The sequence below is a fragment of the Heloderma suspectum genome, chromosome 1 (assembly GCF_057233095.1).
Source record: "Heloderma suspectum isolate Gila_16-S chromosome 1, 16-S_ref, whole genome shotgun sequence".
In the NCBI taxonomy this organism is placed as follows: Eukaryota; Metazoa; Chordata; class Lepidosauria; order Squamata; family Helodermatidae; genus Heloderma; species Heloderma suspectum.
The window spans coordinates 434,114,739-434,129,691 of record NC_139458.1 but is presented as its reverse complement, the minus strand read 5'-3'; the positions used below and the strand labels follow the sequence as shown (position 1 = coordinate 434,129,691).

Genomic DNA, 14,953 nt, shown 5'->3' with positions numbered 1-14,953 from the left:
TGCTTATTTAACTTCTATGCAGAGTACATCATGAGAAACGCCGGGTTGGATGAATCACAGGTCGGAATTAAGATTGCCGGGAGAATTATCAACAACCTCTGATATGCAGACGATACCACCGTAATGGCAGAAAGCGAATAGGATCTAAAGAGCCTCTTGTTGAGGGTGAGAGTGGAGAGTTCAAAAGCTGGTTTGAAACTCAACATTACAAAAACTCAGATCATGGCATCTGGCCCCATCACTTCCTGGCATATAGAAGGGGAAGAAATGGAAGCAGTGGCAGATTTTACTTTCTTGGGCTCCAAGATCACCGCAGACGGTGACTTTAGCCATGAAATTAAAAGATGCTTGCTCCTTGGGAGGAAAGCTATGGCAAACCTAGATGGCATAGTAAGAAGCAGAGACATCACCTTGCCGACAAAGGTCCGTCTAATCAAAGCTATGGTTTTCCCAGTAGTAATGTATGGCTGTGAGAGCTGGACTATAAGGAAGGCTGAGCGCCGAAGAATTGATGCTTTCGAACTGTGGTGCTGGAGAAGACTCTTATGAGTCCCCTGGACTGCAAGGAGGTCAAATCAGTCCATCCTAAAGGAAATCAACCCTGAGTGCTCATTGGAAGGACAGATAATGAAGCTGAAGCTCCAATATTTTGGCCACCTAATGCGAAGAGAAAACTCCCTGGAAAAGACCCTGATGCTGGGAAAGACTGAAGGCAAAAGGAGAAGGGGACGGCAGAGGATGAGATGGCTGGATAGCATCACCGATGCAATGAATCTGGACTTGAGCACGCTCCGGGAGAGAGCGCAGGACAGGAGGGCCTGGCGGGCTACGGTCCGTGGGGTCGCGGAGAGTCGGACGCGACTGAACGACCGAACAACAACAACAAATAGCATCTACTGGAGGCACCGGGAGGATTTAACACCGGAACTCTCGTAATAGCCTCTAGTAGCTGGAGGGACGCCTTCCCAAGGGCAATTTTCTTGCGTATTTCCGGTAAGGTCAAAACGGCCGGCTCAACCGCCGGGTGCCTCTTCCCCTCGCTCCCGCCCTCCTTCCTTTCCATTTCCGCCCTCATCGGCCGAAGGAGCTGACGAAGGCGGGTTGGGCGCCGGGGACGGTCACGTGGGCGAGGCGGGCCTGGACTGGGCAGCGCTTGCCCCGCCCCTCGGCCGTAGTGGCGCCTGTGTGTGTTTCTCCTCCTTGCCCTCCACATCCGGGGCCTTGGCCGGGAGCTCTTCCTGTCGGCTGCCGCCGCTGGAGCCTCCGTTGGGGGATAGAGAGGGGGGAGGAGTGGGGGCGCTGAAGCCCCGGGGTCCCCCAGGGTGGCAGAAAGGGCCTGGAGGAAGGGCGGGGGGGTTTACCTCTCTCAGCCCCCTTCTTTCAATAGGGCTGAGGCTTAACCCCTTCGCTGCCAGGCTATGGAGACTGCCCCCCCATCTCTGCCCCCTCCCCACATGCGCTATGGGGCCTGACACCCCCCTCTGACAGCTGGGGGTTGAGCCCCTCCCTCTGCGCCAAAGGTGGGTATTCATCTCCAGCCCTTCTGAGGTTGCCACCCACCCCACATTCCTGCCCCCCCCCCGTAATTCTGTGCACATGGGGGGTGGGGTGGGGGGTCTGTTAACCCCCCTCCCCCAGATAATAGCGGTGGCCTTGTAATCCTGTTAAGAGCAGGTGGGGCTATTGCGCCTTTCTTGGGGGCAGGGCTCTAAGCTGTTATCCCCACCCCAGCATCTCTGGATGCACTGTTCTCGGCCAGTTTCTTCTCTGTCCTGCTAGTAATCCAGGACTGGGTTCCTTCGTATTCTGCCCAGTCTCTTCTCTTCCCTTCCCTACAGACTCCCAGCTGCCCCGCTGCTGGTTTGTGGGATCAGGCAGCCTGGCCACAGTGGCTGCTGTGGGTTTCGTCCTGGTACAGAGAATGGAAAACGGGAAGGGCCTTTGAATTCTTTCCAAAATCATCAGACCCTCTGTAGGGTTTGACTTCTGCTCCATTTTCTTTGGCACATCCACATCTGACCCCTCCTGCATCTGGAGAGGGCTGCAATTGTGACATCCAAGAACCACCGCTTCAGTGGGGTCTTGGATTGTGACATCTTTCCTCTCCCACCTCCAACTTCCCTCCCCTAAGGTCCTAGCTTTACCCTGCCCTAAACCTCTTCCATACCTGTAAGTTATCCTGCCCACTCTTGAAACTCCATTGATGTTAATGTTTTTACTCCTCCCTTTTAAGCTAGAAATGTTTCATGGTTGCTCTGTCTTCTCTTCTCCTCCCAACCAGTAAGAACTTGGATTTTGCAGCAATGAACTCTGCCGGATGGTTAACTCTCAGCTAATACCGTAATTTTGGGGGTTGTGGCCTCCTGTGGAAGCTACCAAGAATTTGGTTTGCATCTTGTGGCGGGTTAGAATTGGCACCAGCTCGCCTGCAGGGACGTTGTGCTGGATCTAGGGGTACCATGGAGTTTGCTGAGCTTATCAAGACACCACGGGCCGACAACGTGGTCCTTCACCGCCCCTTCTATCCAACGGTGGAGGGGACGCTGTGCTTAACAGGGCATCACCTCATCTTCTCCTCACGACGGCAGGACAACGTTGAGGAACTGTGGCTTTTGCATTCCAACATCGATTCCATTGAAAAACGGTGAGGATGTTTTAATCCCTTTAAGGGGCGGGGGGAATTAAGATACACTTCAGTAAACATGTACTTCTCCTCCAAGGCCATGGAATGTTTTGCTATCAAAATAGCACTGGAGGAAGAACATTAAATAAATAAATGATTGATTTATTATTAATCCACCCAATAACCAGTGTTCTCTGGGCAGATTACAATCAGTAAAAAGACTAAAATGCCATATTATCAGTTAAAAATATAAAATAAAATACAAATATAAAATAAAATACAAATATTTAAAAGAATACAATACAACAAACAGCACAGGAATCGCTAAAGCAGCCATAAAAATGTAGAACTCAGTCTCTACAGTGCCTGGGAGAAAAGAAAGGTCTTTGCCCAGTGCCAGAAAGATAACAACGTAGGTGCCAGGCAAACGGCTTTGGGGAGGACATTCCATAAGTGGGGTGCCGCAACTGAGAAGTCCCTTTTTCTTGTAGCCAGCTGCCTAGCTTCCTTTGGTGGGGGACCCAAAGGAGGGCCTCCGAAGATGACCTAAGGTTCCGAGCAGGTACATACAGAAGGAGATGTTCCTTTAGATTCTCTGGTCCCAAGCCATTAAAGGTCAACACCAACACTTTGAATTGGTCTCGGAAATGGACTGGAAGTATTCAAAGCATTTCATGTATCTTATCTTCATCATCCTTTTCAACCATCCTGCAAAGCAAGCCAGTATAATTATCCCTCATGTTACAGGGGAGAAGGGAGGCTTGGGCTGGCTGAAAGCTGCTCAATGAATTCACAGATGTACACAGATTTGAACCTGAGGAATTACAGATTTCCTCAGATAGACAGCAGTTACAGTCCAAGGTACCTGTGTCTCTTTAAAATGAATGGTACGTAGCTCTGTTCTGAGTGTTGGCCAAGGATGTTTCGCAGAATAGCTTGTGTGCTAGTAAAATGTCCCTTAATTCAGTGGCTGGATTTTTGCTCCCTTGCGCTCAGTATCGGATTTCCATTGCAGCAGCCAGGAAGAATATTTCAATTTCAAATTGGCCAATTTTCTTCTCCTTTTGCTTTATCCTGCACTTTGTGTTGCTCTTTAAAATCACATGAAGCAACTTGGTGAGGTCGTTTGAGGGCTGGAGTGAGATTTCATCACTATGCTGATAATACTGAGCTCTATTTCTCTTTGTCAGGTGAGGCTGTACAGTTGCTGAATGGTTGTCTGGTTGTAAGTGGGTGGATGAGGGCTAAGAAATGGAAACTGAGCCCTGACAAAGCTGTGGGTAGGTGGTTCTTGAGTCCAAGAAATCAGTGTTCAACCAGTTCTGGATGGGGTTGCACTCCCCCCTGAAAGAACAGGTGCACCATTTGGTAGAACCCTTTGATCCAGCATTGTCACTGGATGACAATGGAGGCCCAGGTAGTCCTTTTACCAGTTTCAGATGGTTAGCCCACTCTGACCATTTGTGGACAGCTGGAGCTTAGCTGCAGTGATCCATGTTCTAGTATCTTCCCGTTTGGATTCCAGTAATGTGTTATAAATGGGGCTGCCCTTGAAAATGACTTGGAAGCTTCAATTAGTTTTGAATTCAATGGCTAGTATTCTGACTGTGGAGCCGTATCATTCTGGTTCTTAAAGTATTACACTCGGCGTCTATTTGCTTCTGCACCCAATTCAAGGTGCTTATGCTTACCTTTAAAGCCCTAACCACCTTGAGACCAAAATACCTGAAGGAGTGCCTCTTCCCATACCATCCTGCCCATGCCTTAATATCTTCAGAGGGAGTCTTTCTCTGAGCACTGTTAGTTGGTGAGTTACATTCTGTTCAAAGAAGAGGGCCTTTTCTGTGATGGCCTGCCAGCAAGCCTCCCTAGGGAAGTTTGATAAGCCTGTGACACTACGAACTTTTCAGCGCTGGGTCAAAAAATTTCTTTGTGCCGAAGTGTTTTAGGTTTTTATTATCTCAGTTCTGCTTGGTAGTTTTCATGATCTTATTGCCTCACTTTTTTTGTTGTAGTTGTATGAAGGCTTGTTGTCTTGTGCAGCATCGTTTTTATTTTATCGTACTTTTATTACTGTACGCTGCCTGGAAGGGTGAAATACATTATTGTGTTTTTGTACAGATTAATATTTTTATTATATGCTGTTTTTATTTTATCATGTCAACCACCCAAAGTACTTCTGTTATTGGGGGACTAAAAATATAATTAGGGCGAGTTAGACCTTTTAAAAATAAGCAATAAATGAGTAAATAAGAAATGATGCTGTCCCAGTTCCATCAGGTCAGCCTTCCCCAATCTGATGCTCTCCAGGTGTGTTGGACTTACAACTCCCATCCCCAGCGGGCATTGTGATCATGTGGGGTGGGGATCACATTTGGTTGAGAAAGGCCGTGTTAGGTAATGGTGCAGAAGCAATACTCTTTCCTGCTAGTTAGAATAAGGCGTGGGTGGATCCTACTTTGGGAAAGGCATTAAAATCAATAAATTGCAGGTCCTTCCTCAGCTTTTGATTCTGTGACTTCCACTGTCATTTCCAATCCCAAGCAAGCAAGGGGGATGGCAATTAACTCGCAAGGGTTCCAAGCTTTTCTTCTTATAGGCTGAGGGAGAGAGAGAGAGAGAGATGGCATTATGGTCTGTGGAGCCTTCAGTTAGTTCTTGCATCCTACTTCTCTCTCACACACACACACGCGCACGCGTTTCTTTCTTCTGCACTAAAGAACAGCAAGCGGTTTGGAACAGTGTTGAAATGGGACAATTAACCTGTTTCAGCCCCCCCCACTGTGCTATTTTGCAACTTCCTTGGATATGAATAAATGGGGAACTGGCACAGCAGTGCTTCTCCTTGTAAGGGCATCGACAGTTTGCTCTCTAAAATCTTGCCAGTGCAGCTTTTACTGTTCGCAGACGTAGTGAAAAGCGGTTACTATCAAGTTGGCAGGTCACTTCCATGGGGTCAGGTGGCTTTGCTGAAGAATAATTTTGAAGTGTGTATATGCGCATTTCCTTAGAAAAGGAGGAGAGAGAAAAAACACACTTTATTTCTATTCCTAGTTAGTTTCATTTCCCAAAGGCTTGGGTTGGGTAAGAGTTGTCCATAAAACAAAAGTTGTTGTTGTTGTTGTTGTTCAGTCGTTCAGTCGTGTTCGACTCTTCGTGACCCCATGGACCATAGCACGCCAGGCCTTCCTGTCCTGCGCTCTCTCCCGGAGCGTGCTCAAGTTCATATTCATTGCATCCGTGATGCCATCTAGCCATCTCATCCTCTGCCGTCCCCTTCTCCTTTTGCCTTCAGTCTTTCCCAGCATCAGGGTCTTTTCCAGGGAGTTTTCTCTTCGCATTAGGTGGCCAAAATATTGGAGCTTCAGCTTCATTATCTGTCCTTCCAATGAGCACTCAGGGTTGATTTCCTTTAGGATGGACTGATTTGACCTCCTTGCAGTCCAGGGCACTCGTAAGAGTCTTCTCCAGCACCACAGTTCGAAAGCATCAATTCTTCGGCGCTCAGCCTTCCTTATAGTCCAGCTCTCACAGCCATACATTACTACTGGGAAAACCATAGCTTTGATTAGACGGACCTTTGTCGGCAAGGTGATGTCTCTGCTTCTTACTATGCTGTCTAGGTTGACCATAGCTTTCCTCGCAAGGAGCAAGCGTCTTTTAATTTCATGGCTACAGTCACCGTCTGCGGTGATCTTGGAACCCAAGAAAGTAAAATCTGTCACTGCTTCCATTTCTTCCCCTTCCATATGCCAGGAAGTGATGGGGCCAGATGCCATGATCTTCGTTTTTTTAATGTTGAGTTTCAAACCAGCTTTTGCACTCTCTTCTTTCACCCTCAACAAGAGGCTCTTTAGATCCTCTTCGCTTTCTGCCATTAGGGTGGTATCGTCTGCATATCGGAGGTTGTTGATAATTCTCCCGGCAATCTTAATTCCGACCTCTGATTCATCCAACCCGGCATTTCTCATGATGTACTCTGCATATAAGTTAAATAAGCAGGGTGACAATATGCAGCCTTGTCGTACTCCTTTCCCAATTTTGAACCAGTCGGTTGTTCCATGTCTGGTTCTTACTGTTGCTTCTTGACCCTCGTACAGGTTTCTCAGGAGACAGGTAAGGTGGTCTGGTACTCCCATCACTTTAAGAATTTGCCACAGTTTGTTGTGATCCACACAATCAAAGGCTTTAGCGTAGTCAATGAAGCAGAAATAGACGTTTTTCTGGAATTCTCTTGCTTTCTCCATGATGCAGCGAATGTTGGCGATTTGATCTCTAGTTCCTCTGCCTCTTCGAAACCCAGCTTGTACTTCCGGTAATTCTCGGTTCGCATACTGCTGAAGCCTAGCTTGTAGGATTTTGAGCATCACCTTGCTGGCATGTGAAATGAGCGCAATTGTGCGGTAGTTTGAACACTCTTTGGCGTTGCCCTTCTTTGGAATTGGAATGTAAACTGACCTTTTCCAGTCTTGTGGCCACTGTTGAGTGTTCCAGATTTGTTGGCATATTGAATGCAGCACTTTAACAGCATCATCTTTTAGGATTTTAAATAGCTCGGCTGGAATACTGTCATCTCCGCTAGCTTTGTTGTTACTAATGCTTCCTAAGGCCCACTTGACTTCACTCTCTAGGATGTCCGGCTCAAGTTCAATGACCGCACTATCATGGCTATCAGGGACATTCAGCTCTTTCCTGTATAGTTCTTCTGTGTATTCTTGCCACCTCTTCTTAATCTCATCTGCTTCTGTTAGGTCCCTGCCTTCTTTGTCCTTTATCATGCCCGTCTTTGCACAAAACGTTCCCTTGAGATCTCCAATTTTCTTGAAGAGATCTCTAGTCTTTCCCATTCTGTTGTTTTCCTCGATTTCTTTGCATTGTTCATTTAAGAAGGCCTTCTTGTCTCTCCTTGCTATTCTCTGGAACTCTGCATTCAGTTGGGTATATCTTCCCCTTTCTCCCTTGCTTTTCGCTTCCCTTCTTTCGTGAGCTACTTGTAAAGCCTCATCAGACAGCCACTTTGCTTTCTTGCATTTCTTTTTCTTTGGGATGGATTTCGTTGCTGCCTCCTGAACAATGTTACGGACCTCCGTCCATAGTTCCTCAGGCACTCTGTCTATCAGGTCTAATCCCTGAAATCTATTCCTCACCTCCACTGTATATTCATCAGGGATATGATTAAAAACAACAACAGTTCAATGGTATATGCCCTACATCTGCTTAATCCTAGCTGTTTCATGGCAGACCTTGGAGGAAAATGTTTTTTTTTTTAATGTGCTCTACTGGAAAGTATTTGGGGAAGCAAGTGCCAAGCCCCTTAGAGTGTACTTTGCTGTTCAAACTTAGTGTGCAGATGGTGGGCTGAAGAAAGTGCTTCCTGGTGATCATAAGATGAGATGGTAATCTCTAAGGCAGTCTTTCCCAACCTGGTGGGGAAGGTGGGGAAGTCCAGGTGTGTTGGACTACAACTTCCACAATCCCCAGCCAACATGGCCATGGCAAACCTTGGTCTCTCTAGTCCATAGTGGCTTTCCTATTCTGGCAGAGTTATGCGGTCCAAGGAGCCGATATATATACCGCTGCGAAGTGAGCATTTGATGCCTGTTCAATAAACGCTGGCAACAGATCCATTTGGTGTGGCGGGTGGGGGGACCATCATACTGTGATTATTTTCCCTCTAACAGGGACCTCGGAGGGGTGGATGTGTGTTCTATCCAGGAAATGTGTGTGCGCGCATTCAGCATTGTGGCAAAGTTTTAAGAATCCTTTCACTGGAGCTACGAAGATTGCATCGGCCTGACACTGCATAATGTAATCCCCAAATCCCTGGCTGACCTCATCCACTCTTGCTGATTTGGTGCATCTGTGCCAGTGACTTAGCACTCCCTTGCCATGGAAACCCTGATCTTTTATGTCTGGTCCTGCATGTCTGACTTCCCCTAATCCTTGTTGGTTGCTTGATCGAACTTAACATGATCACAGCTGTGATCTGCTTTGCTCTTTCTAAGCCCACTTTGCTTTCTCTGTTTCTAATGCTTCATACCTGTGAGGGGATCAGAGGCCTCCTCATTCCAGTTAACCGTATGAACAAGGGTTCTTCTCTTGCATGCTTCCCCTGGATTACTGCAGAATTCAGCATCCGTACAATCTCTCTTCCCTCTTCCTATCTCCCACCCCAGTCCCAAATTATAATGCCAAGCTCCTAGTCCTCATGGTTTTGGAGAAAAACTTAAAAGCATATGAGCTGCATCTTGTGAAGGTGAAGGAATGAAGCCAGGCTGAACACAGCTTGCCCCAGTCTCCCCACCACCACCATGATAATGTGGCCCTCCCTCCTTCATGGCCTTCAGTCCCCCACCCCCCAAATATATATGGTCATTGGCTGCCACTAAACAAAGTTTCTCTTGCTTCTGCTCTTCTAAAGAGCAAACGTTTTAAAAAAAAAATCCAGATTTTGCAAAGCTCAGGTGAGTACATGTTAAAGCATGCAGATCAAAAGCATGTACACAGAAGGGGTGTCTGTGCGCCTTTTCAGACATTTCCTGCCCCACCTTGGAATTGCTTTAGAGGATTAAATCTTGAGTGTGCCTCCAGGGAGAATTGAATGAGTAAAGGGCAAGATCCTTCAGTTGGTTGAAATGCAAGGTCTCTTCTAACTTGAGCTGTTATCCAGACCTAATCTCCCAGGTCAGAGGTGATCTTTTGTTCAAGGAATGGCGGGGTCTTCCCTTCAGTCATTTGTTTTTTCCATGCAGAACAGGAGTGTGCAAGGCTAAAGCCAGCCCCTGTTCCCGCCCAGGCAGCTTAACTCACATCCAACCCACACTTCCATGTAAAGCAGTCTTCATCTTTATTGAAAACACAACTTAAACAGCAAGCCTTAATAAATGCAGAGGATCGAAACTGCAGAAAGAGGGTGAGTGGCAGCTGTAACAGATGAAATAAAAGAAATGGGGTGGATGACGTGAAAAGACAGTGCAATTCAGGATGAGAACCAGCACAGCAGGGGGCTTATTCCTATTGAAGAATAAGCGGGACGAAAAGTTCTGCCTAGGAAAAACAACCACTCAGTGCATGACAGCAGATAATAAGGCTGGATCAGTTACTGACGGACCTATACAGGGAAAATTACAGCAGTTCTAAATGCAAAGACTAGGGAGCAGCATGGCAAATAACACAGCGCCCAGTTGGGGCAGGACAAGCTGGGCTCTGTCCTCACAGTTTGGGCTTGGCACACGGTGGGTACAGCTGAGAGGCGTCCCCCTCTTGACTGCAGAAATTGCAGTGGGACAAAAGTGGCCCTGAGGACTTGAACGGCTCTGTCAGATGTTTGGTTCCTCAGAGCCTGGGTGAGGCAGTGGCTGATCTCCACAGTTAGCAAGGAGCTCACTTTTCTGTGAGGCTTGGGGCAGAGCTTTATGTTACAAGGCAGGCTTGAAGTTGCCAGTCCCATCTTTGTGTCTCCTTAGGCTGACTAGGGATGAGTTTTGGTCCAACACATCTGGAGGCCACCGGGTTGGGGAAGAATACATAATGCTAATGCAGGGGAGGGGAGCCTTTGTTGGGGAGAATCAGTGAACCAGGTGACAGTGCTTGACCCCGAGGTGGGCAGAAGGTAGGTCTTCAGATGTTTTGGACTTCAGCTCCCAGAAACCCCTGCCAGCATGGCCAGTGGTCAGCAATGCTGGGAGTCAAAAGTCCAAGACATCTGGAGATCTACTTCCTGCCCACCCTGGCTCAACCCTTCTCCCATCCACTGGTCCTTCATTGCAAATGCCTCTCCTCTGCCCATCTCCTTCCAGTTAGGATCTCAGGGAGAAGACAGTGGGGGATTGGGGGCAAGTTGGCAAGTGTGGGGAAGAGTTGGGCACCCCCTTTCCCACCTGCCAGTTTTCCTTTGCAAGTTGGATCCACGCTATATTTATATTACTTCAACAAAATGCAGGTTTGGAAATCTGCCACTTGCCAAGATAATATGCAATTCTGCCCTTGGTATTTTTCAACCAGCAGCTCCTTCCTGTTAAATGAAGGGTGTGTCAATGGCTAAATTGTGATAGATTTTCACCTCTTGCTTGTTGCATGCTGCCGAAAGCCATCGGGGCAGCGTAAATGGCTGCATCCAAAGGCTCCCACAGCCTCTTTGCGTCATCCTCTTAAATGTTCCTGCCATTGTATCGCTGCAGCTTTCTCGGCTCTTTGGGCACCATCATCATCAAATGCAAAGACCTGCGGATTATTCAGCTTGACATACATGGCATGGAGGAGTCTCTGAACATCGCCAGCTCCATTGAGGTAAGGTGCTCTGTAGGAGCTGGAAGGACCCAGCAAGAATCTGTCCCTGTTTTACCTAGACCCTTGTTGGAAGCTGCAGCAGGGCTCACATCCCAGGGGTATTGCGATACTGATAGGATGGGCAGGGCCAGGCAGGGCAGGGCTGGGCAGCATGTTGAAAGAGGCGTTTGAAAACTGAGAATCAAGAAATGAAACCGCAAAGGTATGTTTATGTGAAATAAATATCTACCTACCTAAAATTTAATATATTGGAAGCGTTGGCAGCTATTCTCTTGTATTTATTATTTAAATCAGGGATATTGACCCTCTTTCAGCCCAAGGGCTGAATTCTGTTTTAGAGAACCTCTCCAGGACTGCATTCCAGGGGTTGGTGGGTTTTAAAATATAAAAACCTGCATATTTTAGCTTAAAGCCCTTGTTGCCAGTAACTAAGGCTTAGGAGAAGCCTTAGCTTTTCAGCCTTTGAGGATGGGGAGAAAACTGTCCCAAAGCTGCGAAACCACCAGACAATCAGTGTTTGGGGGAGAGAGGGTGCGGCCGGGGAAGGCTCTCGGGAGAAGCCTGAAGGGCCAGATTTGCTCCCTGGACCTGAGGTTCTGCACCCCTGATTTAAATGTAGAGCTAATCTTGCGCCATATTCATATTCCCCTTCCCCAGCAGTGGCTTTCTATCCAGTAGGCTGAAACCTCACTCGTACCTGCTGCTTAGCCATTGGCTGAGCTGCTGTGACTCGATGGAACATCACAAAACCCTCCAACCTGCTCGGTGGAAAGCTGTCAGCAGCGGAATGTTGTGGAACGGTGTACCTTTAGTGAAGCAGGGTCAGTTCAGCTGGCAGAAGCAACTTGGCCGGGGCCCAGCCATTGCAGAGGAAGGGAAGACTTGTTAGCTTTTGTGACATCGTGCATCTGCTTTTATCAGCATTCCTCAGATTAAGGGCGGGCTGCTCTGAGGTGCCTCTGCTTCTTCCAGGCACCTGCGGCTCATGGAGACTGCACCATGCCGGCTGCTACATTTCCATATGATACTGAGCATGCCCCCGCTGTGTGCATCTGCAGCGTCAGAAAGGAACGCAGCAGCCAGAAATGGGAGGCAGACTGACACCTTTAGCAGCAGAGGCTGTGGAAGCAAGGCCAAGAGGAGGCTAAGGAGAGGATAAGCTTTGAGCTGAGTTTTTGGATGAAGGGACTTTCAGCAAATTGTGACACTGCGTGTATGCATTTTTCACCTCCTGCAGGCGCTGTCTACCTTGGATTCCATCACCCTGATGTATCCATTCTTTTATCGGCCCATGTTTGAAGTCATTGAAGACGGCTGGCACTCTTTCTTGCCCGAGCGCGAATTCGAGCTGCTCAGCTCTGTTGTAAGTCCCAAATGCATTTCCCTGTTCTTTGTGCTCAGCTGGAGGCCTCGCTCTGAGTTCCTTTCCTACATCAAGTGAGAATTCAGCAGGGAGGGGGTGTCTCTGTGGGAGTGCCGCCATTTGAGGACTGGCTCCCTGGGGAGGACCATTAGCCGTCTTGTTCATGGATGTTGGGTGCAGAGTGAAAGGGTCTGTCCCCAAGGCACTTTAAATTGATGTACAACTGCTTTAGCTGTGGCCTTTTAAAGGGGGATGGTGGTTCTTCTATTATTTTAGGTTTTATGGTCACTTTGAACTGTCTTTATTTAAAGTATTTTTCCCCTGCTCCTCAGCCAAAGGGCTCCTAGAGCAGCTTACATACAACGAGTAAAGAAGACCAGTGCCTGCCCTCAGGCTTGTGACCAAAGAAGACAAGGAAAAAGGAATGCGGAGGGAAGAGGGGGAAAAAAACCTTTCAGCAGCGGTGGTGGAATGGCCCAGCTTCCCCCCTCATCTCCCTCAGCACAGCCTGTTGGGATGGCTGCTGGTGGAGACAGTTGAAGGAGGAGGAGCTTTCAGGGAGGTGGTCTTTTGGGGGCGGTACTTTGCTGGTTATGCTTCTGGCACAAAAATGATTTAATGAACTCTGACTAAGTTTGATTTTTGGAGAGGGCCCGGGAACGCACATAGCCAGTTGACCTCTGCGATGGAGAACTGACGGCATCAGGTGCACCAGTCCATGTGCTGTCAGGGTCCAACAGTGTTCTTATAGTTAAACTATGGAATTCACTACCACAAGATGTAGTGATGGCCACCAATTTGGATGGCTTTAAAAGGGGGTTAGAGAAATTCCTGGAGGAGAAGGCTATCCATGGCTACTAGTCCTGATGGCTATGTGCTACCTCCAGAGCCAGAGGCAGTGAGCCTACATACACCAGTTGCTGGGGAACATGGGCGGGAGGGTGCTGTTGCAGTCATGTCCTGCTTGTGGGTTTCCCGTGGGCAGCTGGTTGGCCACTCTGTGAGCAGAACGCTGGACTAGATGGACCTTGGTCTGATCCAGCAAGACTCTTCTGATTCCTGATGTTCTTATGTGCTTAACTTACCAGGGGAAAGGCAGCAAGTTCTCAGAGGGCAGCAAGCGAACAATCTCGAGGAGCCGACGGGTGGCCCAGTGCAACCTTGATCTCCAGATGGTTTGGATTACAACTCCCAGCATTCCCAACCATTGCCCATGGTGGCTGGGGCTGATGGGGGTTGAAGTTCAAAAAACTGGTGGGCACCAGGCTGGGGAAGGCTGAGCTAGTGGACTTCCCTCAGGGATGAGCTGCTGAGACTTGAAGTTGCCTAGTAGATTGTGGAGCAGGCGGTGGCATGTGGTTGGCTGCCCGGGATCACTGGATTTCTGCTCCTGAAACTTGATGGCTTCAAATGGCAATGGTTTACTTTTTCTGATTTTCCCAGGAAGTGACCCCATTAGTCCATCATTATCATCCTTGGCTTATTATTCTTTCCTAGACAAATGAATGGCGGTTGAGCTACATGAACAAAGATTTCTCCGTCTGTCCCTCCTACCCGCCCATCGTCACTGTCCCCAAATCGATTGACGACGAATCTCTCTGGAAAGTTGCCGCATTTCGCCACGGCGGGCGCTTCCCAGTTCTCAGCTATTATCACAAGAAAAATGGGATGGTGAGTTGGGGCTCTGGAGGAGGAGGTGTGTGCTTTCTTAGGGCTAAGCCAGAGATAACAAAACAGATGTGTTTTGCATTCCAAAGCTTAAGGGCTGTGACTGAAAAGGCCAAGCTTGCATCCCATCAGCCACAGGATGGGGGCATCAGATGATCTGAGTTCATGAGCAGGTTCATATTAGGGCGGGCAGGGGGGGGGCCTTGAGAACCCACTTGAGAATTTGGGGAATATGTTAACTGAATGCTGCCTTGTAAATAAATGTCAGTGGGGGTGGGAATCGGCCCTTCCCACCCTTGCTTCTGCCCACATTTAGAAGGACCACTGGTTCGTTAATGTTAAGAGGGAGACGGAGAGAACCCCACCAATTCAGCCTCCATGACGTAGCTGTGCCTTAAGCATGGATTTGGAAGCTGAGTAGGCATTTCCTGTGATAGCATGGAAAGGCTCCAAGTCCCCTGGAACAGATCTGCCTGGAAAGTTCTGTGGGTATAATTCTGCCGGCAGAGCATTACGTTAGACAAATGGTGGTAGTCGGTCGTGAGAATACAAGCTTGGCTTTTACAGCCAGTGTTCTGATCTTGAGGGGTCTCTTTGAGGCTCTCTAGCAGCTGTATTCAAACAAGAAATACATTGTGACTCTCCTAATCAAGTTGTATTGTGGTCTCTCTGTGCTGAGGAAAGGCCCACCCTGAAAACTGCGGGTGGAGATGAGGTTCAAACTTCAAATGTAGAATTGCATCCTGGACTTCATGGTATTGCTGTGGCCTGGTTCACACGCAGCACTAACCCATGGTATGGGTTGTTGAATTCTGGGTTGTTGTGCAAACACAGCTGCACTATGGAACTATGGGTTGTTAACTACAAACAACCCATGAAGAGAACCCATGATTAGTTAAGTTGTGAACTGTGGGTTGTTAGTTGTTAACAAACTATGGTTTATTAGCGTGGCTGGGTTTACACTGTACAACAACCCACGATTCAGCTACAAACCATGGTACAAAAAAACC

General features: G+C 48.0%; 1 protein-coding gene across 2 annotated transcripts in view; it reads left to right on the top strand.

The window, feature by feature from the left end:
* The first annotated feature begins 1,217 nt into the window (after nucleotides 1-1,217).
* MTMR9 (myotubularin related protein 9) overlaps nucleotides 1,218-14,953 on the top strand; it is a 34,585-nt gene continuing 20,849 nt past the window's right edge. For both annotated transcript variants that reach the window (XM_084829378.1, XM_084829377.1), the window contains exons 1-5: nucleotides 1,218-1,520; nucleotides 2,282-2,644; nucleotides 10,804-10,912; nucleotides 12,150-12,275; nucleotides 13,773-13,946. In XM_084829378.1, coding sequence (XP_084685504.1) covers nucleotides 2,460-2,644; nucleotides 10,804-10,912; nucleotides 12,150-12,275; nucleotides 13,773-13,946 — 594 coding nt within the window. In that variant the 5' untranslated portion in view covers nucleotides 1,218-1,520; nucleotides 2,282-2,459. The remainder of the gene's footprint in view (nucleotides 1,521-2,281; nucleotides 2,645-10,803; nucleotides 10,913-12,149; nucleotides 12,276-13,772; nucleotides 13,947-14,953) is intronic.